The sequence below is a fragment of the Dama dama genome, chromosome 13 (assembly GCF_033118175.1).
Source record: "Dama dama isolate Ldn47 chromosome 13, ASM3311817v1, whole genome shotgun sequence".
NCBI classification, from domain to species: Eukaryota; Metazoa; Chordata; class Mammalia; order Artiodactyla; family Cervidae; genus Dama; species Dama dama.
In genome coordinates, this window is record NC_083693.1 from 64,996,691 (window position 1) to 65,021,417 (window position 24,727).

General features: G+C 55.2%; 1 protein-coding gene across 2 annotated transcripts in view; it reads right to left on the reverse strand.

Annotated features, from left to right (window-relative positions):
- Positions 1-23,719, reverse strand: part of ITPK1 (inositol-tetrakisphosphate 1-kinase) — a 157,135-nt gene extending 133,416 nt beyond the window's left edge. The window contains exon 1 of one of the 2 annotated variants that reach the window (XM_061159325.1): positions 23,497-23,719. In XM_061159325.1, the coding sequence (XP_061015308.1) occupies positions 23,497-23,591 (95 nt within the window). In that variant the 5' untranslated portion in view covers positions 23,592-23,719. The remainder of the gene's footprint in view (positions 1-23,496) is intronic. The other variant, XM_061159326.1, reaches the window with a different exon arrangement.
- Between the last annotated feature and the right edge of the window lie 1,008 nt (positions 23,720-24,727).

The window sequence follows — 24,727 nt, forward strand, 5'->3', positions numbered from 1 at the left end:
GACAGCCCCTAACAAGCAGAGGATCTGGCCTGAAATGTCAACCGCGCCAAGGCTGAGGAACCCTGAGCTACAGAAATCTGAGAACAAGGATTTGGATCTGCCTGGACATGGGGTTGGGTCAAAACAACAAGACTTTCAAATAAATAAATATGTACAGGTATATTTTTCAATTGTTGTGCTCGCTTCGGCAGCACATATACTGAAAAAAAAAAAACAAAACTTTTCAATTGTTAAGTCGTGTCCAGCTCTTTGTGACCCCATGGACTACAGCACAACAGGCTTTCCTGTCCTCCGCTATCTCCCAGAGTTTGCTCAAGGTCTTGTCCATTGAGTCAGTAATGCTATCTAACCATCTCATCCTCTGCCACCCTCTTCTCCTTTTGCCCTCAATCTCTCCCAGGGTCTTTTCCAATGAGTCGTCTCTTCGCATCAGGTGGCCAGCATACTGGAGCTTCAGCTTCAGCATCAGTCCTTCCGATGAATAGTCAGGGTTGATTTCCCTTAGGATTGACTGGTTTGATCTCCTTTCAGTCCAAATACACAAATGTAAATATGGTTATAGGTATGCATATGTGTTTGCTTGCATTTGCTGAAATATCCTGGAAACAAAAAACTAGGAACAATTCCAAGAGACAAGCTAGGGCTGAAAGGGCACAGCTAGGACCAGACCTTTTCACTTGCCTCTTGATTTGAATTGTGACTATACTGTCTATTTCCATACATTTATATTCTCTGAAGATAAAAAAAAATGACACTTCCCTGCATGTCCTCCAGGCGAGCTGGCCTCCACCTGCCCAGCTCACACGCCTGCTGGGCTCCGAGAGTCCTCAGGACAAGCCCAACTGCCACAGGGGGCTCACCGGGTCCCGAGGCACCCGGCCTCCACTCAAGCGCACCCCAAACGCCAAGTCCGGATGGACTGGACTGCACTGGGTTCCTGGGACGCTCCGTCCAGAATCCATGACCTCGCTTCATCCCTCCCAGGGGGAGGGTCTGGGGGGATCACCCAGCTCTCACACTGGGACAGAGGCCACTTAACCTCAGCGAGGGCCTCCTTGTTTCTTGTCTAAGGGCCTGGGGGGCCCCTCATCCCTCCACTGCCCGGTGGGTGGGGGTGGGGGATGGGGGGCTGCCAGGCAAGGGGCTGAGGCAGACAGAGGAAGGGAGCTGCCCTGCAGCCACTGAGAACAAGAAAGAAAGGAAACAAGTAGCAGGGCTGTATGAGCTCCGTGCCTACAGCTCAGAAGGCTGAGAGGGACGTCCCTCCACCCCGCGCACCACCCCTCCCCTAAACCAACAAGAGGCTGTCAGACAGGCTCAGCTTCAAGGACTCCGTTTAAAAGCCTCCGTTTCATCATCAAGAGCCTGCTGTGTGCTAAGTACCATCCACGAGCCTCTCATCCCCCTGCTGGCCCCGCAAGTGGGGGGCTCTCACCAACCCGAGTGAAGCTCAGAGATGTGCGGTGACCTCCCAGAGGGGCAGCCAGGCTCCGCGGGTGAGGGGGCACCTCCAGGGTCCAACCTGTATGCCTGCATGGCCATACATAGCTGCCACTCAGAGAGAGGAGAACCAGGGGTGCTCCCTCCCCTGCACCCCATCTCAGTGTGCTCCAGATGCTCAGCTTCCAGGGGCTCCCTGCAGCCCCCCTCTGTCCCCACCCCGACACATCCTGAGGTCCTGTGTGAGAACCCCTGATCTTACAACATCACACCTTCCCATGTGCCAGCTCCCTACCTGACTTCCTTAAGTCCACTCTCATCTGTCCACTGAGCTTGCCCTGACCCTCAAAGGTCACCTGCAGGGTGAAGCCTTCCTGGTCTTCCTAGATGGAGAAAGCTGTCCCCCACCACCACCACCATTCCAAACTTGAACATGACTAGTTTAACCCTTCAACGCTCCCATCTGCCCCACCCAAGTGAACTCTGGTGCTTCCAGCTCTGAGTATGGGCTCTGACCCAGACCCACAGCACCACCTGTTAACCCCACCCCCACAATAAGAACACCATCTACCTCCTGTTTGTTAAGGACCTGTGATGGGGTATTGCTGATATTTATAAATAAATAAATGTGCCCGGCAGTGAACGACAGGGCTTTACACCCATTACTTCAACTGACATGCCAACCGGGAAGGTTAAAAAGTGCTCTGCTTATCCAACAGATGGAGAAATTGAGGCTCAGAGAAGCTCAACAACTTGCTCCAAATTACAGAACTGGACAGTGCGAGAGGCAGCTTGAAATTGAGGTCCCTCCTTCCCAAAGCCTACTGTGGGCGTTTTGTTAGTTAGTTGGAGGGAGAGGAGACCAGGCTGCCCCCAAGAACATAGGGCGGTCCCTGGGAGCACCCAGCCAGGAGGAGAGCCTGCTCCAGGACACAGTCACACATGCAGGCCGTCACCCATGTGAGGACTGAGCGCAGGCCAGGGGCGCTGGGAACGATGCTTTGCAGCTGACATTTAACATCCTCAAGGATGATGTGCACAGACAGCCTCAACACCTTGGCCTGGAGCTCGGAACACTTGCCAAAGCTTTTAAAGGGGTCATCGATGTTCAAGGACTATTTTGTGGGGTGATTTGATGGGCGCCTTCCCTCTCACATAAATAAAAGTCAAACTGCACCCCATGCATGGCCTGAGCAGCCCTGAAGAATGTGGCCCCCGCCTCCCTCCCTATCATTCCCTCCCTCACATGGCACAGCCCTCCTCCCCGCTGCCCTGAGGCACCCCAGGGCCTTTGCACTTGCTTCTCCCCCGGCCTGAGATGCTCCGGCCTCACTGCAGCTATTATAACTCCTCTCTGATCAGTCACATCACAGGAGGAGTCTCTCTTTTAGAAAGGCCCTCTCTGACCACTCTGGGGACAGTCCCCAGACCCCTTTGCGTCACTGCTCTCACTTCATTTCCTGTTCCCCCTGGACTTACCCCCTTTAACTCACTGGTTGATACGTCTGTTACCCACACAGACCTCCCCCCACAGACCAGAGCTCATCGGATGGGGTCCTGTCCACCCTGGCCACAGACGGATTCGCACACTCGCGAACAAACACTTGACTTGGGGGCAGGGAGGGGGGACCACAGGAGCTGTCCTGGGGAATATACACAGAGCAGACCGACAACAGGGAACGTGGCCTGGAAGCACTCTGGAAATGACCGGTCCCCAGCAGTGCGGGGGCCGGGGCGGGGGTGGCAAGAGCTACAGCCTGATTCACTCTGGCTTCCCCTGGGACACCCCGAGGGCTCGCCCAGGTGGAACCGTCAAGAACTTGGGGCTTCTCTGCTCTAAGCTTGTCTTTTTCCAGCTGAGAAAAGTGAAGCTCATCAGGTGGGGGGCGGGGCTGCCACAGGTAACACCAGGCTCCGAAAGGGGCCCAGACTCCCCCCACCCACACCCTGCAGTCCTGCCTGCAGGGCTCCCCGGGTCATCCAGCCACACCAGCCTGCTCTCCTTACACAGACGCTGCGTTCCCAGAGGACCAGGCCTCAGAACGCCTGGCTTGAACTGGACATAAAGTGGGCACTCATAAAGGATGGATGAAGGATGGACTTTCTTTCCTTAGGGAGTCCGCTCTAGACTGAGCACCCTGAGGGCCCCCAAGCTAGGGCATGACTCTGCCACCCCTCACCCCGCCAAGCACAGCACAGCTGGGACCTCCTGGGTCCTAAAAAAGGGTCCACAGCCTGCCCGGTTGATGCTAAGGCCAGATCATACACTCATCTGCACAAGGGTTCCCAATCCATGACCTCTCCCGGTATCCGCATCCTTTGCAAGGACTCTGCTGCTCTGACCAGGCCAATGGAGTGGCATTCATATCACTGTCCCCATTTCACAGATGAGAAAGCCAAGGGTCACACCGTTAAGCTCTCTGTCGAAAGTCACAGAGTGGATACTGGACCACGTTGTGTCTCCTAAAATGTCTTCTCTGATGTCAAGGGCAAAGTGTTAAGTCAAACGAAGACAAAAGGTTTCTTTCTGGCAAGACGTCAGGATTTTTCATAACGCTCTTGTGTACTTTAAATCTCCAGGTATTCGATGCTCCAGAAATTCACGTCACCACAGAATTGCTCCCTGGAGGATGAACTTGTAGAAACCATGTTCTAAAGGACACCTACATACCATCTCTCCTGAAAATCTAGGCCACAGGTGTGGAACAAGGAGCTTTCACCTGGGACCCATAGGACCTCTGCTTCAGAAAACCTGCGGCCTTCTCTGCATTTTGGTGGATATACATTAGCGCATAATGCAAAGTGGTTTCTTCAGAATAGGCTCTATGGCTTTCATCAGAAACTCAAAATTCTGCACAACATCCAACAAAAGTTAAGGAGCAACCGTTTTACAGAAACAGGTTTATGTGACAGCCTCAATCAAAAAAAAAAAAGGTTAAGTTCACTTTCTCACCCCTTGAACCTGGCAGGGCCTTGAGCCTTGTTTTGGTCAACAGACCATGGTGGAGAGACCACGCCTCCAGGGGCCTTGGAAGCGCCCACTGTCTTGGACCCCTGCCCCCCAGAGCACACCCAGGCAGCCTGCCAGGGGATCAGACACACGTGACCAGGTCACCCCCATCGCCCTGGCTGACCAGAGGCCAAGCCCCAGGAGCAGAGACCCTGAATGACCGGCCGCTGACCGCAGACACACGAGGGAGCCTGGCCCAAACCGCCACCCCACCGTGCAGTGGGCGCGCAGTGGTTACGCTGGGGACGCTCTGTTATTCAATGATAACTGATAAGATTCTTACGCATAATGGAATTGATAAAAATCTTAACTACACATACGAAGTAGGAAGGCAACTGCATTCACAATGATATCCAACGCATTATTATCTACACCAGCAAGAAAACTGGGAATAATCTAAATAGTCAATCATAAGATTACAGCTCAATATATCACAGCACAGACGCCCAACAGAGCTATCACGAAGCAATGAAAAAGGATCATCCTCTATTCTACTTTACTTTCAGGTGTGATAGCATCACCGGGATTACGTTTTAAGTCCCTATCTTTTTTTCTAGCAGGGTTGGGGTAGAGTAGATGGTGGTGAGCTGACACTTTTATCACCTTTTAAGATATTTGATGTGTGAAAAGGAAAATGAAACTATAAATATATTATCATATGGATTATGAAAGTCCTTAGCTTTTAAAGATCATACTGAATTATTTACATAAGAAATATGTCTAAAAAAAAAAAAAAAAAAGAAATACGTCTGAGATTTTTCTCCAAAATAATAATAAATAAAACAAGAGAAGTCATAACTTATGGTTAATACTTGGTATGGGGGGGGTCATTTTATTATTCTTTTACATATGTTGGAAATGCTCATAATAAAAGTTCATAAATTTTTTTAAAGATCACTCTAAAGACTGTAGCAACATGGAATCTGTTTACACTATAAGGCTGCCCTGCAGAAAGCAAAAATCAAAATGCTACCCATACAATGTTCTCAACTCTGCAACTTTAGATACAAAAAGGAACGAGAGATGGTTGGGTTAGGAGTAGAGGAATGATCTGTCTCTTCAAATTTTCCTCTCATGATATTACACGGTCTTTACAGAGGACCAAAAATTCCAAGAAAAAAAGATGACATGTTTTCATTTCCTTCAGCTGGGGCTCAGCATGAGTGAGGGGCTGGCTGGTGGGGAGCCCTTCCCAGCAGCATGTGGGGCTGGGAAGGGGGAGGGCTCTGCGGAAAGACACGGGAGAAAACGCAGATTCAGCCGGGCCGTCGAGGGGACCCTCACCTGCTCTCAATGTGCCCCAGCAAGAGTGCTGGGCTGGGGGATTTATCATCCAAGAGAGGTCCTTCCCAGTTTAAGGGACCATATCAGATACCCCTTTGTTTGACCAGTTTTGAGGTCAGAGATGATTTTCAGCTCTCTATTTATCTACCAGGAGAAAAAAAAATTATTTGGAGAAGAGAAGAAATTATTTATAATCAGATCCCCCATTATGTGTCAAAGACCACCTCCATCAACTCAGCTGTCACCACCTCTGATCCCCCAAACTGCCCAATTAGATGCGCACCCATTTTACAGATAACAAAAGGGAGGCCCGTCACCTGCCCAGGTCAGTCATGCCCTGGGCACGGGGACTGGGTTCAGAAGCCAGCTGGTGGACTTGGCCCAGCACACCTGTTGGCTTCCTTCCCCGGTAGCATCTGCACTATGGGCCACATGTATGCAGACGGGGCAGGACCCCAGCCTCAGGTGGATGTACCCCTGTACAACGCCTGCCAGGAGGGATGCTGCTGGCTCAGTGTTTGTGTTCCCCACAAAATTCATGTTAAAGCCCTAACCCCCAACGTGAGGCTACAGTAAGCCCCCTACAGACAAACTTTCAAGTTGCGAATCTTCTAAGATGCAAACTTGTTCCATCAGCGTCGGTGTGAGTAAAACTGCAGCTTGCCCTCTGTCTCCTATGGCTGACGATTCTTCAGCTCTCCCGTCTCCCTCCTCCCCTCCCCACTCCAGTCACATTAAGCGTAGGAAAGCATGGATAATGGATCATCTCTGTTTCAGAAACAAAAACGGGGGCTGTGCCTGTGTGTGCGCACGCATAAACATGGGCTTGTATAGACACAACACACGTCTCAGAGGACAGGCGAGAACAAGGCAATGTGGCTGCCTCGGGGGCCTGGGGTGAAGTCTAAGGGAGACCAGCTTTCCCGAGAACAAGGCAATGTGGCTGCCTCGGGGGCCTGGGGTGAAGTCTAAGGGAGACCAGCTTTCCCGAGAACAAGGCAATGTGGCTGCCTCGGGGGCCTGGGGTGAAGTCTAAGGGAGACCAGCTTTCCACAGCAAGCTCTTTGGTGTGGTTTAAATTTTGATCAGGTTCGTTACTCCTTTGTAATAACAGTGTTTTAGTGGTATTCACAAGTCAGATGCGAACCTGCCCAAGAGAGACTGTGGAATTTCATGCAGACGACTGACCTTCTCAGGCTTAGTTTGTTTCCAAGTGCTGTTTTTATCAGCTGATAAACTGAAGTGACCCCTCCTCGCTGCCTCGCGTAACAAACCTGCCGAGCTGACAGCTCGGGCCGGCGGTCCTGCCAGCTAAACCAGATGCTTCCGGTCCCAAATTTGCTCGCCGCAGCCTCTGAGCTGAGGGCCCGCAGAAGGGGACTCTGGTGAAGGCGGCACAGCTCATAGTGAGAATGAATGAGATCTGAGCTTCCTGACCCCGCTCCCTCCTCACACAGCCTCAGAAAGCCCTGCTGACAAAGGTCAGGCCAGGCCTGTAGCCCACGGTGGCCAGGGCAAAGGGGAGGGCCCAGGACAGCCCTCTTTCCACTGTTTTCCCACCCACATCACCGCTATCTACCTGCCACCAAAGGCTATGCCCCGAAAAAGAACCACTGGCTCATGAGAGTCCGGCAACGGCCAAGAAGAGCGGCTGGCGGGCCCTGACAAAGGCTCTGAGCAGGGTGGCTGCTGGCTTCTCAAGGGTCCTTTGAGAAAGGAACCATGTGGCACCGAAACCAGACCCTAACCAGACCCCCTCTCCCAGCACCTGAGCCTTCTCCCCATCTCTGGCCCAGCCCCTTCACTGGGGGCCTCGGGACTGAAGGGCCTGGGTGTGGGACCACCAGCCAGTCACCAGTCACCCCCTCTGCTTCCCGGTGGACTCCTCCGGCCAGGCCTCCCGGGACGTGAAGGGGCCGGCGGGGGGTCCGGCGTCCAGCACTGACGCGCCCCTCTGCAGGAGGACTGACCCCCACCCACCCACTAATTCACAGGCGAAACCCAGCGGGCTCCCCGGTGAGCGTGGGACAGGGCCAAACAGCCACAGGGCGATAGCGTGTTTACATAACACAAGACTGTTTCACCCCAAATACTTGGTGTCAAAACCCCACAGTTCCTCCCAACGGGACGCAGACGGGCGGAACAGGGAAGACACCAGCCCTCGCCCTGGCCTCCAGGCAGCTCCGCCCCACACCCCAAACTCCATCCCTCCAGGAAGAGTTACATAAACCCTTCCTCCAGGACGCCCCGGCGTGACCCTGGGCCCAGCACCCTCAGAATCTGCCTGGGTCCGACCGACTGTGGAGATAAACCAGGCTCAGGTTTATCTGAGGGGAAAGCGGAAGCCAGGGGCCCACTTGCAGGCCGTCACCCCGCTCTTGGGAATGGCGCCCTGACCCTGGAGTCTGGCTGCAAACCCTCCGGCAGGCAAAAAGCCCCGACCCTCCCACCAGCCGGCCCTGGAGCCCAGAACCGGGGAGCAGCTCCCCCTCCCCTGGCTGCCCAGTGGCCAGCCCGCTGTCTGCAGAGAAGTCCCCAGCTTCCGGTGTGGGCCCACCCTGCCCACACGCCGACCATGGGGTCAGGAACCGGGCACTCCCCGGGCCCCACAGCTGCTTCAGGGACGAGGGTGTGGCCCAGGCTGACCCTTCCGAGGTGGAGGGGAGGCCCCAAAGCCCCCAGCCCGGGTTCCTACCCCAGCCCCACCACCCGCTAGCTGTGACTCTGAGCTAGTTCCTTAACCCCTCGGGGCCTCCACTCCTTCTATTAGGAAACAGGGGCACTCCAAGCCCCCACCCACAAGGGGTGTAATGTAGATCAAAGGTGATACCACGCAAGGACCTCGGCACTCCGAATAAAGGTCAGCTGTGAGGACCCATCTTGCATCACTTGGGCCTCAGAACGAAGCCACACGAGGGACACTGGGGGCGGAGAGAGACCAGGTCCTAAAAACACCACGAGAGCCCCTGGATCCACTGGACCTGAAGCCGCCTCGGCACGGTGTTAACACTCACAGGAGCCCCTTTACGACTGAACCTGGTCGGCCCTGAGGTTTCTACCAAAACACAAACACTGCTGCGACTCGTAGGAATCAGCCAGAGAGCTGCTTTTCTGCTCAGATCATTAACTTCACCCCAATAACTCTCCACGTCTGCCGGCTGATGGAGAGACAAGAGCCTGGAGGATACGGCTGCCCTGTGGTGTCCTCCACCGATGAAGACAGACTTGCGGGCACCTGGCCAGTCCTCCGGGCTCACCCCCAGGGGAGTCCCCATCCTCCCCCCTCCCCTCAGAACTGTCCGTGTCCCACATGGCCACCCACCCCCCCACCCATCCCAGTGGAGCATCTCAGAGAGCTCGCCCCTTTGGCATTCCTGGCAAGGCTGGAGGAAAGACCACCGGGATGGTGGCAGGGGGACACCGACTACCTGGATCCGTGGACCAAAGAATTCATCCTGGTCAAGGAGGAGCCTGCCAACCATGACCCAGAACAGAACAGAACATACTCTGGCCTCGCATTCGATCTGCAGTTCCCTGGAGGCCAAAGGAGGCGCGCTCGTGGACTCCAGGACGAGGGCCCGGCACGTTGTGCTTGAACCTGCAAGGCCTGGCGCTCTGAGCTGCAAATCCTCACCTGCACGGGCCCCTTCTGGCTCCGAGGCATGGGGAACCTGCTGCTCTATGACAGTGAACCTCTGCATCTCAGCAGCAAAGGAGGGGTTTCCCTCCATCACCGGGCGACACAGACAGCCTGACTACAGGTCAGGGGAGTGAGAGGCAGCCCTCCCTGCTTCTGGCACAGATGGTCTCTGGCCCAAAGAAGAAAGGAGACGCTTGTGTGCTGAGCCCCTCCTGAGCACAGACACCAGGTTGACTCCTCTCAAGGAGGAAATCAAGGCCCAGTTGTTGTTATTCTTCTTCTTTAATCACTAAGTCGTGTCCGACTCTTTTCGACCCCATGGACTATAGCACACCTGGCTAACCTGTCCTCCACTATCTCCCTGAGTTTGCTCAAATTCATGTCCATTGAGTCAATGATGCCATCCAACCAGCTCATCCTCTGTCACCCCCTTCTCTTCCTGCCCTCAATCTTTCCCAGCATCAGGGTCTTTTCCAACAAGTCAGCTCTTCGCATCATGTGGCCAAAGTGTTGGAGCTTCAGCTTCAGCATCAGTCCTTCCAATGAATAGTCAGGGTTAATTTCCTTTAAGAAACCAGGGAGGGGCCACCCAAGCAGTAAAAGGCTGTGTCAGCATTCACATCCCATCACTGACCAAGATACACACTGTCCCTGGGACATCATAAGCAATCTAGCACGGCCCCACCTAAGAGGCTTCTGGAACTCAGCTTCCCAGCTTCTTCCCAGACATGAGGACTGTTCACACATAAGCTCAAACATAAGGTCCATCAACCTTTAATGGCTGACTAACACGAACAAAGGTATTTACCATTTGCCCACCAAGGGCCAGGCTTTGTGCTAAAAAAGACTCAAGCGGCCTCAGCTCACCCAGTCTGTTAAAGTATTCTGCTGCAGGCTGGTACTAAAATTCCCATTTCGGTTATAGAAACGAAAGGCTCACAGAGGTTAAGTGGCTTGGCCCAAAGTCACACAGAGAGAACCCAGCACCTCTGCTTCCAAGTTCTTCAAGTTCCTTCACAAGCATCTCTCACTTCTGAAGCCAAGGATTGGCTCCAAAAAGAATGCTCCCAAGAGCCTTCCAAGGCTTTGGGGATCTTTCCAAGGTGCTTCTGAAACCCTCGAGCTTCAGTGAAAAAAAAGCACCAAGGTTCCCCAAGGTGACCCCAGAAAGGGACACGCATGGCAACTTAAACAGAAGTATAAGTCAATTTGCTGACAAAGGTCCATCTAGTCAAAGCTATGGTTTTTCCAGTAGTCATGTACAGATGTGAGAGTTGGACCATAAAGAAGGCTGAGCACCTAAGAATTGATGCTTTCAAATTGTGGTGTTGGAGAAGACTCTGCAGAGTCCCTTGGATAGCAAGGAGATCAAACCAGTCAATCCTAAAGGAAATCAATCCTGAATACTCATTGGAAGGACTGATGTTGAAGCTGAAGCTCCAATACTTTGGCCACCTGATGCAAAGAGCCGACTCACTGGAAAACATCCTGATGCTGGGAAAGATTGAGGGCAGGAGAAGGGGGTGACAGAGGATGAGCTGGTTGGATGGCATCATTGACTCAATGGACATGAGTTTGAGCAAATCTGGGAGATGGTAAAGGACACGGAAGCCTCGAGTGCTGCAGTCCACAGGGTCACAGAGAGCTGGACATGATTTAGCAACTGAACAATAACAAGGCCATGGGGCCTCATCCACATGGGCTCAGAGCATTTCAAGGAAGGAGCTTGAGCGGCAGGAATGGGGCGATCCTGCGACTCTGAGTGATGCTGTCTGGACAGAGCACATCACAAACTGGGAGACCCAAACTCAGCATCCACAGACGGATGACAGTGCTGTTGAAAGGCGTCTCAGTTGATGCCCAGCCTGAGTGAACATCACCTGAGCTGGCACCGAAATTTCCTGATTCCAGACAAGCCATGCATCCAAATGAAACTGAAAATGGAAAGGAGAAAAGTGAAAAACTGAGGGGTGCTAAGGACAGGTCATTAGCAAAGAGCTCAGACAAAAGGAAAGCCATCCTCTCATCCTCTGCCATCACTTACAAAGAAAATAAACTCTAATGGTCAAAAGTCTGGGCTCTGGATTCACAGGAAGTGCTATTCAACTCACACTCCAGCTATGGAGGGACCAGCTATGAAACACTGGGAGGTCAGTTACTCTCTCTGAGGCTGTTTCCACACATGGAATGACAGCCTTAAAGCACAGGATCAGGCCAGTGACTGGAGCTCCAGGATGGGGAGCTACTGTTATGTCCAGGGTTCAACTATTCTTACAACACTGGAAACAATGCCACGACATCCACAGCCTCACGCAAAGGAGCCCACTGTCCCCTCCCCACCGGGGCAGCCACAGCAGCACCTCCAAGGGAATAAGAAAAATAAGTACATTTCTCACCAGCAGGGGCTCTGATGTCCAGAGGGTCAGGTAGCAAAGGTCTGAGAACCCACAACCCCATGAGCACAGGCAGCACCGTGCCTGTGTGCAGGTCACAGTGAGGGTGGGGGGCTTGGGGGCTGATTTCGAAAGAAGCAGAACTCTTTCCTGATAGGATCCAGGCGTCCCTGCCCAGACCTGCCCACGCGGAGGCAGGAACAGATCTCTGATGAAATGGCCAGCATTCCTTTTCGGTTCAAGGAGCCCTTGCAAAGGGCTTGAGCGCTAGGACTTCTAGGATAAAATCTTAAAGAAGATATGCTTTAGTGTCAGCAAGGCAAGGTTCAAATCCAAGCTGCCCCATCTACTGGGTCTAAAACTCAGGGCTCACTCTGCATCTTTCTGGGCCTTTGTAACCCGGGCTGCGGCGCAAAGAGGAAACTCCATCCACAGAGAACCCAGGAGGCCCACAGCACTGAACGGTCCTCAGAAAGATGCCCAGGGCCCTGGGAGATGAGAGCCAACCCAACAGCCCCTGGGGACTCACAAATACCCCCACACGTGCCAACATGCCCCCGTTCTCACCAAGGTCCCCGATCCCCTCTGGGAGAACGGAAGAGAGCCCCCACAACCTGGACACCCCTCCCTACCACACCTCCCTCCCTCAGACCCAGCCCAGCGCACAGTGAGGAAGAGCCTTCCATGGCCCCAGGCTGCCCTGGGGCGCTCACTGCTGCATGGATCCCAAGAGTGTCCAGCATTCAGCAGGCACTCAATAAATACACACCGTGTGACTCCAGAAAGGAATGAATGGGGTGCTCTGCAAAGAGAAGACACCCGGGGCCACCCCTGACTCACCCTCTAGGAAGGGGGCGCCGAGCAACCTGCACTAGGACGGGTGCCCCAGGGAGGGGCCCGAGGGTTTTCCACACTCCAGCCCTCGACTGTTGGATGGATACGGGTGCGAGGTAGAAGTGAAAGCGAAACTCCCATAGTGGCCTCCACTCAGCACCCACCTACCACTCCCAGCCCCTCCCAGGAAGCAGAGAGAGAGAGCTGTGTCCTGGTCACGGGTGCTGGAGGACCCCACACCAGAAAAGGAGGGAGGAGGGGGCAGGGGGGCTACCTTGTCTGCCCTGGGCTGGGGGCTCCGGCCAGACACGTGTCAGAGGCCCCAGACCCTGGCCTGGTTGGGTGGGGGGGCCAGTGGGGAGGGCGAGTCCCAGCACGTATGAAGCGCTCCATGCTCAGTAGCCCTGGAGGTGGGTGTACTAAGCCCCCCTTTACAGAGGCTCGGGGAGGTGGAATGACTCACCAGTCATCCACAGCCAACCGGGCAAGTCTTGTTGCTCCAACTGCACAATCATCTCACCACCTGCCACGCCTTGGGGCCCAACCACTACCCTCAGAGGATGCTCAGAAAAGAACGCCTCGACTTTCTTCTGAAACTGGGTTTCAAGCCAGTGGTACCCGGATGAGATGAAGGCCACTTGGCAGGGTGGAAACAGCACGGTTTCAGGAGTCAGTGGGCCCCAACGGTGAGTCCCAGCCCTGCCACTCACAGCCGGGTGAACCAGCAAGTCATCTCCCCTCTCCCAATGCCTCTGTGTTCTCATCCGGCAGATTGAGACACACCACCCGTCTTGGAAAGGAGATTCCCCATCTTCAATAGTGCCCGGCCAGTGGAAGGCTTCACCCCTGCTTGGAAATTGGGTGTGAGTCACTGGAGGGAGCAGGGGGTATTGAACACAGCCCTTCTGCAGCATCGGGGCCTCCTGGATGAGCCCCCAGTTCTGGTTTTAGGTCTCAGGCTCCAAGACGCGAGCAGGCAGAAGGCTGATGAGGACCCAGTGAGTTTGCAGACAACACTGCAGACCAGGGGCTGCGCCCTCCGCCTCTGATCCCGGCCCCCTGCCAGATAATCAGCGCGCACCTGGCCGAGCCAGTCCCCAGGAATGTCTCCTGAGCAAAGACCATAGCAGCTCCTCCCCGGCCCCGGGATCCGCCTCTAAGGAATTTCAGTGCAAAACAGGTACCGGAGGCAAGCCATTTTTAAAAGGGGAGAGTTGTTGTTGTTCAGTTGCTCAAGTCGTGTCCAACTCTCTGTGATCCCATGGACTGCAGCATACCAGGCTTCCCTGTCCATCACCAACTCCTGGAGTTTACTCAAACTCATGTCCATTGAGTTGATGATGCCATCCAACCATCTCATCCCCTGTGGTCCCCTTCTCCTCCTGCCCTCCATCTTTCCCACCATCAGCGGGGAGAAAGCACTGCCCACAAGGTGGCAACCAGCAGGTAGGGCAGCTGGGGGGCAGCCTGGTGCCACCACCCCATCCCCCCCCACGTGATGAGAATCAAACAAGGCAGTGGATGGCGGGTGCCACACCAGAGCTACCCAGGTGGGCTCCAGGGAACACGAGTCCTGCACAGGGGTTCTGGGGACAAACCAGCCCAAGAACCTTTACGTCCCAGATGCCTTCTTGGAGGCCCCTGTCCCAGAGAAGCCCCACAGTAAAGAGGCTGCTCTAGCCTGTTAACTCAGCGCCAAACACGCCTGATGGTTCTGGGGTGAGGCCTAGCAACACCCTTCGGGAAGTGACAGTGTCTGTTTCCCAGAAGAATCGTCAGGCCACTTGTTAAGAGGAGGCTCCCAGACCCCTTCCCTGGAGGGTTTTTAGGGAGGACAGGTGGACTCAAGGATATGTTTTTCACTGGTGCCCCAAGTGCTTCTTCTGTTGGGCAAGTTCAGCAAACATTGGCCTAGAGGAAGGTGCTGTGATCAGTCGCTCAGTCCTGCGTCCGACTCATGCGATCCTATGGACTATAGCCCGCCAGGCTCCTCTGTCCATGGAATTCTCCAGGCAAGAATACTGGAGTGAGTTGCCAAGCCCTCCTCCAGGGGATCTTCCTGACTCTGGGATCGAACCCGTGTCTCTTATGTCTCCTGCACTGCAGGGAGACTCTTTACCCCCTGAGCCATCAGGGAAACCCCTAGAGGAAGGTAAATGAGTATAAAAGAGAACAAGCATCCTTCCCCTGCTCCCTGGGCACCCAAGGCCTAAGGTGAACTTCAGGAAAGGTCGGCTGGCCTAGGGTCTACACAGGTCATAGGGTCCCCCATCCATCCCTCACACCAGCCCACCCTCAAGGCCAGAAGAGCTCATTCCCGAACACAAAGGCTGGACTGAACCAGGCCAGAGGGGAGTATTCATCCCCTTGTCTGGTCCTGAGAACACAGCCTCAGGTGGAGGAAGGTCCCAGGGCCACCCACCTGGTCCCTTTTGACACTGTCAGGGAACAAGGCCACCGGAGGAAACACTGCTGCCTCCTCTGACCACCACCTGTCCAACATGGAAACTGACCTGCCCTTACCCAGAAGGCTGCCCTTGGTCCTCAAGGGCACCCAGGGCCACAGCAGAGGCAGGCCAGGGCGAGTGACCTCCAGGCAGCAGACCCCACCTGCCCTGCAGCTCTTTGCCTCCCAGAGGAATGGGCACTCGCTCTTACTAACATCACCTCCTCAGAGAGGCCTTCTCTGGCCACATAGTGCTGAAGTAGCTGCAGCTGCTCCTGCCACGGCTCTCCCATCCGCAGGCTTCCTGGCTCTAGCTCCACCGTGAGCTAGAGACACATTTCAAATGTGTCTGTGTGCTGGTTTCCCTTCATCTCCCCACCAAGCCTCTGGGCACAGGAGGGCAGGGAGCAGCACTCGCACAGGGCGGGCCGGGGTGGAGGGTCAGGACTTGCTGAGCGAAGGAAAGAATGAGGGAATGAGGCGCGCCTGGTGGCTCAGTGGTAAAGAATCCACCTGCCAATGCAAGAGACACGGATTTGATCCCTGATCCAGGAAGATCCCACATGCCGCAGAACAACTAAGCCCAAGTGCCACAGTTATCGAGCCGGTGCTCTAGAGCCTGAACTACTGAGCCCGCATGCAGTAAGTACTGAAGCCCTCGAGGCCTAGAGCCCGTGCTCCACACCAGGAGAAGCCACTGCGGTAAGAGGCTTCCTGCACCCCGTAAATAGAGTAGCCCCCACTCGGTGCAACTAGAGAAAAGCCCATGCCACAAGGAAGACCCAGCATAGCCAAGTAAATAAATAATTTTTTTTAATGAAAGAATACCATATGTAAAATAGATAACCAACGGGAATTTGTTGTATGGCTCAAGAAACTCAAACAGGGGCTCTGTATCAACCTAGATAGGTGGGATGGGGCGGGAGACTGGAGGGCGTTTCAAAAGGGAGGGGATATATTATACCTATGGCTGATTCATGTTGAGGTTTGACAGAAAACAAAATTCTGCAAAGCAGTTATCCTTCAATAAAAAAATAAAGAAAAAAATGAAGGAATAAAGCCGACGACCCGACCTGGGACCCACCACCTTCAGCCTGGGGTTTCCTTCCTGGCCCAGGGCACTCCAGGGTCACAAGCCACTCTGGCTGAGCCACAGGGACCTGGCGAAGGCTTCAACCCCGCCGGTCAGCTCCTTCACCCACTAACAGACACCCTCTCTGAGCGCCGACTGTGTGCACTGGTGTAAGCACTGGGGCGCTTCACCAGGGAACAGAACTGCCCAAGTCTCGACCTTTATGGAACCCACCCAGCAAAGCAAAGAGACAGACAAGGAACGGAGAGAAATAACGAGGGCAGCCAGGAGGCACTAAGGGTTTGAGATCCTAAGTAAGGGAAACGAAAACCTAGCATCTCTCAGAAGCTGTCCTTGGGAGGACTTTGGCCTGTGTGTCCCGCGGCTCCCCGGGGGCGGCTGGGGGCTGTGCAGAGTGGACCCAGTGGGTTCTGCCGGCGGGGACCACGAAGGGCGGTTAACAGGGTGGGCACCCCATACCCACGGGCCTGGGAGGGAAGGGGCAGGAGTTGGTGGGGGGGGAGGGTTCCTTCATGGGAGTGGTTCTCAAATCCCTACGGCCAGCATCAGATCCACGCCCAAGCCCTCAAGATGGGGGGTGGGGGTGCAAGGCACCCCCAGGGGCTGTCACGATCCTCCGCCCCGCCACCACGATGGGCCCGGCTGGAGACAGAGGCCCCGGGCGGCAGGGGCAGCTGCCTTCTCAGGGTGGCTGGGAGCCGGCAAGACAAAGCAGCAGGCAGAATTCAAACAGCCCAGTGGGAACGGCCTCATTCACAGCTCCGGAGGCACTGTTTGAAAGCAGGCGGTGGGGAGCGGGCGCTGGTCTAGGAGTGAGGTGACCCCCCCACGCCCCACATCCCACAGTGTGACCTGGGACCAGCCACCCCACCCAGCCTGGGCCCCCCTGCGGAGCTCGACGCTCCCCTCACAGCAAGGCCGCACACACCCAGGCTGGCCAGCAGAGAAGGATTCCCGCATCAAGAGGGATGGTGCTTTGAGATCCACACGGTGGCTTTGCCAGGCAAGGAGTAAGTGCTCAGCTCTTGGATGACCACATGCTTTCTAAATGAATCTGGCTTTCTAAAAAGAAGGTACCAGAATATTCCCCCAAAAAGCCGGCTTACCAACTGAACTCAAAACACAAAGAGGAACAGAAACCCTCTTTAACAGCCAACTCTCATGCGGCACTTCGCTAAGTGGGCCTTTGCTGAATGCCCCAAACCTGCTAAACCTCGAGGAGAGGAGGCAGGAGGGCCCAGGGGTTGGGAGGGAGGCCCCAGCCTGACGCACAAGTGAGCCGAGCTCTGCCGAGCAAGCACGGCCACCCCTGCTGATGGGAACTCAGTCCTCCGGTCAAATGCAAACCAACAGTATCATTTCTCACCCATGTGTGTGGCCAAGATCAAAACTGTCCACCACTGCGCTGGGGAGGGAGTGGGTGACAAGTCCTTCCGCTGGCTGTCACTGGCGAGCAACGCCCTGTCCTGGTGAGTGGTTTCAGAACTGCCCCGGAAAAAGTCAAACGCCTGTGCCCTTTGACCCAGGGCTCACTCATCTGGCAATGAGCACCCAGGCCAGGGGATGGAGCACGCCCTGCCTACCATCTACACCGGCAGATGCCAAGCACAGGGCAAGAAATAGGGTCCATTGTTTTAACACCTGGAATCCACAGCCGTTAAAGAAAGGAGGTAAGTGATACAGAAGTGTCCCCAGAGAAGCAGTGACAGGCAGCTTCTCTAAGACACAGCGTTTCATGAAAGGAGTCAAGGACAGAACAATACGTGTGGAAGAGACCCATACATGCGTGCCCTGTGTTTTGCACAAAACCCTCGGGGAGGGGGGGAACATAGGAATAGGGGATTTTTTAAAAAGGTTATTATATGATCATACAAAATCATGTGGGGCCTCCCTGGTGGCTCAGACGGTAAAGAATCTGCCTGCAATGCGGAAGACCCAGGTTCTAGCCCTGGGTCGGGAAGATTCCCTTGAGGAGGGCATGGCAACCCACTGCAGTATTCTTGCCTGGAGAATCCCATGGACAGAGGATCCTGGCGGGCTACTGTCCATGGGGTCACAAGAGTCGGACATGACCTAGTGACTGTCACACACATACAAAATCACATGTGTGAAACTTTTGAAAACTGTAAAGTACCACAGAATTTCAAGAATCATTCAATTTTTTTTTTTTAAAGTTTAAAAAAAAAAAAACCACCTTAAGAGAAAGAGACTGCCGACAGCGCGTGTCCCTGAGTGACCGGAACTCAAGAACAAGAAGGAAATAGACTGACTTTTCATTGTGTATTTTGAGTCCTTTTCATTGTGTATTTTGAGTCCTCTAGGTTTTAACACAGGCATGTATTAAATATTCAAAAAGATAAAACAATAAATGTGAGCTAATAATAACAGTAGCATGACTGGCATGGAGACTCTTGGGCATTTTCAGGAAATCCAGTACAAACTCCTCTTGAATCTCCAAACTTGAAAAAACAAAAGTGTCATCTTGCGTTAACAAAATTTCTTCAGGCTCCACATCCATAAAACAGGTGAAGACAGCAGCCCCGACTTCCCAGGGGCTGTAGGATCCCCGCGGGCTGGGTGTGTAGGCAGATGCTGGCAGGGCAGCAGGCACGGTAGGCAACCCCCACCTGCACCCCCAGCCTTGCCCCAGACCCACATCCAGGCAGGATGAGCAGTCAGCCTCCCTCTTATGTCTCCTGGACTTCAGGGTCGCTCAAAAACGGCCCCAACCAGGAACACTCAACCTGCAAATACCCAAGATCCAGGAATAGACAGACATTTGTGGGCAGACGCCCACTCACCCACTCCCCAAGGACCAATTAAAAAGTAACAGCAGCAACCACCACCCACAGAGTTCCAGGCACGGTCGGGGTCCCCCATAACCCTGAGAGAATATTGTCATCAGCCTCACTTTACAAGTGAGGACACTGAGACAGAAGCCCAGGTCACATGGGTGGCCCGCTGTCGAGGCAGGCCCGGCAGTGGCCCTTACGGTCCATCTTCTCCCACGGGAAGCCCAGTTCACCCCCGCCGGAGACTGGTGGAACGTGTTTATTTGAAAGGCTGAGTATGGACAGTCCCAGTGAGCAGCTACAAAGGATACTTAAGTCAGTACCTCCTCTCACCCCCATGCCCCCAAAATCATACCAGATCCAAACATTAAGAGAAACAGAAAAAGAAAGAAAAAAAAAACCCACTCACAGACCAGCATCACTTAACCCTGGAAACGATTCTCCTTCCTCCCCACTATGAATCTCCCAAAAGAATACCAGTATAGAACCATGCTAAATCCTCCCAGCAAAAAAAAAAAAAAAACGAACCTTCTAGAGTCCTCCATTTAAAGAAAGGAATGAAAGGAATGGGGACTTCCCTGGCAGGCCAATGGATAAGACACAGGGCTTCCACCACAGGGGGCGCAGGTTCAATCCCTGGTTAGGGAATTAACATCCCTCATGCCTCACAGCATGGCCAGAAAGCAAAAAATTTTAAACATTAAAAAAATAAAATAAAAATAAAGGTATGCAGGCCCTGAGGGTATGGGCCACCTGAGAGGCCAGGTTCTTGTTAACAGCAAACTCCCAGCTCCCTCCTCCTGCAGCTTCCCAGAGCCCTGACCTAACCTGGGCAAAGAACTTATTAATAAACAAGGCAGCCACATCCTCAGGTGTAAAGGCCTGGGGTCTGGGCTCAGGGAAGCCCTTCACTTCAAATCCAAGTCCTTCATATGGCCTGAGCCTCAGTTTCCCCATTCTGCCACCCTGGGCTGCTGGGAGGATGACATGAGATGAGGTTTCAGGAAAGAAAGCATTCAGGTCAGGTGACGTGACGGTAAAGATGGACAGAGGACACATTTTACACCAAAAAGCTGTGCGACGTCTTGTATATTTCCACCACCGCCTCCAACACAAGTTCAGCCACAGGAAAGAGGAACGGTGATGCGAGGCGCTGGAGGGCTGACACAGAAAACATGGACACAGCGAACCGGGTCAGCCAGCACGTCCACATGGGCCACAGTGGAGGACGAAGAGCATTTAAAAAAAAAATCACCTGACATTTTCAACTAACAGCTTTACTTCTCGGCTCCCCTCTGAAGTCCCTTCTGCGTGTGAGGAAGCCTTGAGGCTGCTCCAGGGTGAGGGGAAGGGGCAGGCAGGTGGGAGGCCAAGAGGACACAAGCAGAGCCATCCCCGTGGAGAGGGGGAGACTCACGGGCAAGTGTCGGGAATGAACAATCCCGCAAGAAACAAGCCGAGTCGAGGCCCATCTGTCAAGGAGCCAGAGGGACATTCCTTGAGACACCGCGCTTCCACTGCAGGGGGCGCAGGTTCGATCCCCGGTCAGGCAACTGACATCCCAGATGCCTCCCAGCGCAGTCAAAAAGTATAGAATTTTTTAAATTAAAAGAAATTAAAATAAAGGAATGTAGGCCCTGAAGGTATGGGCCACCCTAGAGGCCAAGTTACTGTTAACAGCCAACTCCCAGCTCCCTCCTCCTGGAGCCTCCCAGAGCTCTGGCCTATTGTAGGCAAAGAACTTATTAATAAACAAGGCAGGACCAGGGTGTGAAGGGGTGGCCCTCCCGCCTGCTAAGTGTCCTGGTGGGACCTGCTCCAACGGCCCACGGACACCTGCAGGGGGCGATGCTCCTCGGAGGGCAGACAATACGCTTGCTGAGGCCACAGCTCAGGATTGCAAGGCAGAATCTCCACGACAAAACGGCAGCATGCCCCTGACGATGATGAGGGGGTCCGCCCAACTGCTAGAGGCGCCCATGGAGAAAGGGCTTGCTTTCCGTATGGATCTCGAGGTGCCCGGGGTGAAGCCATTCTAGTAGCCGAACAAAAGGAACAGAAGTATGGAGCCTGCCCCCGTCTCGCGCCTGTGAAACAAAGGGGCTGGGTAGACAAGATCTCCCTTCCCATCCTAAGATTTTCTTTTTTACAAGGCCTGACATTTGGCTAAACAACTCACCCCGCTGTGTTCAGGTCATCCTCCCCGCTGCTGATACTGCCCCAAACATTTGCAGCAGGGCCTCAAGCCATTTTCAAACATCTCTGGACTTTTTCACTATGGAACTCGGGGATGATTCTTCACCCATCCAAATGGGAACCCCACGTGACAATGTCCATCCACAGCCCCTCTCGGCCACTGAAACTGCACCAGCACTCTCATCACACCCACCAGCAGGCAAAGGACTCTGGCCACTCTAGAGGGTGGGAGTACTTTGCACCCAGTACAGACACGCGGCCACCAGGGGGCGCCGCCCTGAAAGTATCCATAATAAAGGAGAGAAGAAACAGAAAAATTCTTTTCGGTGTTTTCCTTTCCTTCCTAAGCTTAAGCGACAAAATAGCTAAGGCTCCCCTGATGAAAACACAAATTGGGTTTCCTGAGGTTCTAGAATGACCCAGATATTTCCCTTCCCCTCTTTGAAGTCAATATTTTGGCCAGAAGAAGGCAACTAGACTTTGAACGCAACCACTCTTTCAGAGAAATGAACACTCCAGGCTGGAGCTTCCCCGGAACGGCTGACATCACAGCTTGCCCTGAACCCCCCAGTGTTTAAGGGTAGGAGGGTCTCTGGGGAGGGAAAGGCAGTCTGCAAGTCCAGCCTGAGGACCCAGCCACAAGTCTCAGTCTCGGCTGGGACTGTGTTGCGAGAGCCTCCTAATTACCAAGCAAAACATACCAACCAGATGATAAGCCTCGTGCTTCAGCTGCAGGCACAGGACGACACAAATAGAGAAAGACCTCAGGAAAAAGGGTGCAAGGTATCAGTGGGGATTTCCCAAGTCTCAGATGACTGCAGGGGGAGCTCGGGCACCCAACACCAGAACCAGATTTCAAGAACACGTCAAAGGGGTTTCTGCACATGTCTTCAGTGTCTAGGGCACATCATCCACATGTGTGTGTTCAAGCGCCCCTTTCTAAGGCTGCAAAAGTCCTCACACTTCCAAGGCTCTGGCTGCAAGTTCCTCCCCATTTCCTTGTGAATTACCTGGTCATTTGGCATGCCCTCCTGAAAATGAAAAGCGTGCTTTCTCCCAGGGAAGCCAGCAGGAGAGGCAGCAGCCAACTCCATCCCCAGACCGAGGGATGCGCAACCAGGAGCTGTTTTAGACAAGGTGCGCCCCTCTGGCTGCAGGGAGCAGGGCGCCTGCAGGGCTGGAACAGGCCAAGGAGCAGCAGGCCCTGGGGACAGGCATGAGAGGGGCACAGAGGTGCTGTGCCAGCCTGCACAGGCCAGCTCAGACCAGCCACTCGCTCCGCATGCCAGGAGATAAGGAAACTCAATTGTTCAATTCATCATTATGTTTGGTGACCCAACAGGGACAAAAATGCAAGGGGGGCCCATTTTTGAGAATCAAATCTACCAAGTGTAGACAAGGCATAACAAAAGGTTTTCCACCTGGAGTTTGCAAAAGGCTTGGGGAGCCAGATTCTCTGAAGCTTTCACTGAGACCAGGATTTAACTAAGGGCTTCTCAGAGGCAAAGCCACCATAGGGGAACAAGGTGAGGCAAAGCCAACCCAAGACTGGATGCATCTGTAATGGACTAAGAACGTGACCCCATCTTATTAAAACACCTGGAGTCTCCCCCACTAAGGAACTGTATGGAGTCGGGGGTGGGGACCTCGAGGGAAGAAGGCCATTCTACACAAGCGTTTACATTCTGCACCAGCCACTCCCTGGCTGTGGGACCCCGGGCCAGGTACCCCACCTCTCTGCGGATGGATTTCCCCCCCTCTCGGACACGTGGCCCAGAAGCACCAACCCAGCCGATTCTCAAGGCTGGTGCGAGGCTCTAATGAGACAGCAAATCACCTACACGCCAAGTATTGCTACTCGCTTCAAAGAGGCTTAATCCAGTGACATGCAATGACAGATTCTTGCAAAGAGAGCTGCGCCGGCGGGGCACCTAGTAGGTGCTCCGCAAACACACAAACATGGGTGCCCTCCTCTACGAGGAGAACGGGGACGAAGGAAGAGGACCACTCCAGTCCAAAAGTAACCTCCAGCCACGGGCAGACAGCGTGGATTCCCCCCATTTCCCAGGTCCCTCTGCCACCTTCAGCAGCGCTCCCGTCACGCCCGGGGGAGCCAGGGGTCTCCGCACCCGGGGTCCCCATGCACGTGAGAGCCCTGGTCCGTGCCACACCGCTCGTACTGCCCACCGCTTCCCTCGAACACCACAGCCACCTGGCTACTCGGACTCAGTGTCCCCGCGCACCGTTTCTTCCCGTTTCGCTCTAACCTCCGGAAACAGCCCCCCGCCCCCCGAGGCTGAACCGGGGGCTCAGGCCGGGGGTCCCCGGGGGTGGGGTGGGGGGGGGTCGGAGCCCCGTCCCTCCTTACCTGCACAGCTCGGCGAAGGCCTGGAAATTCAGTTTCTTGATTTTCTTCTCGCTCAGCCAGTAGCCAACTCTCTTCCCTTTCAGAAAGGTCTGCATCTTCCTCTTCGGGCGGGGAGCTCGGGTCCGGAGGAAATCGCCCACAGGCCGAGTCTGGCGGCCCGGCGCGCGCCGCGAGCGTGCGGACACCTCCTCCCGGCGGCGGGGACGCGGAACGGGGCTCCGGGCGCGCAGTCCTGCCGGGAGGGGCGGGCCGGGGCGGGGCGGGCGCCCGGGCGGAGGGAGCGGCGCTCAGCGCGGCATTCCACTGGCTGCCACCGCGCGGGGGCCGCCCGCGCCGCCGCCGCCCACGCCCCCGCCGCCTGCGGGGCTCCGGGCGCGCAAGTTCGCGAGCGCCGGGCCGGGCCGGGGAGGAGAGGAGGCAGGCCCTCCCTCGCCGGCGCCGCCCTCCCGGCGCTCGGAACCGAGCCGCACGCCCTCCAGCGGCGGCCACCGACGACCGGCTCCCGAGCTTGGGCTACGCGCCGCCCCCAAGTCCCTCCTCCCGGCCCTCCTTCTCGCTCTCCACCGCTGGGGGCCCTCCCCTCCGAGCCCCCGGCGGCGCGTTCGGCCGATCCGAGCCGGGCGCGCGCCCCTCCCGACGCGCTCGGACCCCGGCAGGGCGCACGCGGCCGCCCGCGCCCCCGCCCCCCCCGCGCCCGCGCCCGCGCCCGCGCCGTCCTCACCCGCCGCCGTCGCCACCTCCTCCTCGTCCCGGTCCTCGCCCCGGCGCGCGGCCCGCCGCCGTGGCCACCACCGCGCTGACCAGGCCAGCCGGCCCGCTGGACCCCGCCGGGGCGGAGGAAGCGCGTGAGCGCCGGCCGCCAGGGGGCAGCACTGCCCGCCGCCTCTTAAAGGCGCCGCGCCCTCCCCCCGGGTCTGGTTCTTTGGTGCGTGTTTCTGTGAAAGGCTCAGCGGCGGAGCTTGGGGGTCGGAGGGAGCAGGGCTGGATTTACGGCGATCCTTGCCAAGTGCTTTTACTTTTTAAAGGAACGGGAGGAGTCGCGGTGTGGGCACTTTCTGCCTGTCCTTTCGGAGTGATCGAGCCACTTGAATTTCATTCATCAAAAGCCTCTCTGTACCCTGAGCAGTATTCAGCCCCAACTGCAGCAGAGGGCGCGGGACGAGCGGGGGTGGGGGTGGGGGGGTGTTGGGGGCGGGGGGCGCGGCAGATGCAGACACTTGAGATCATCTGT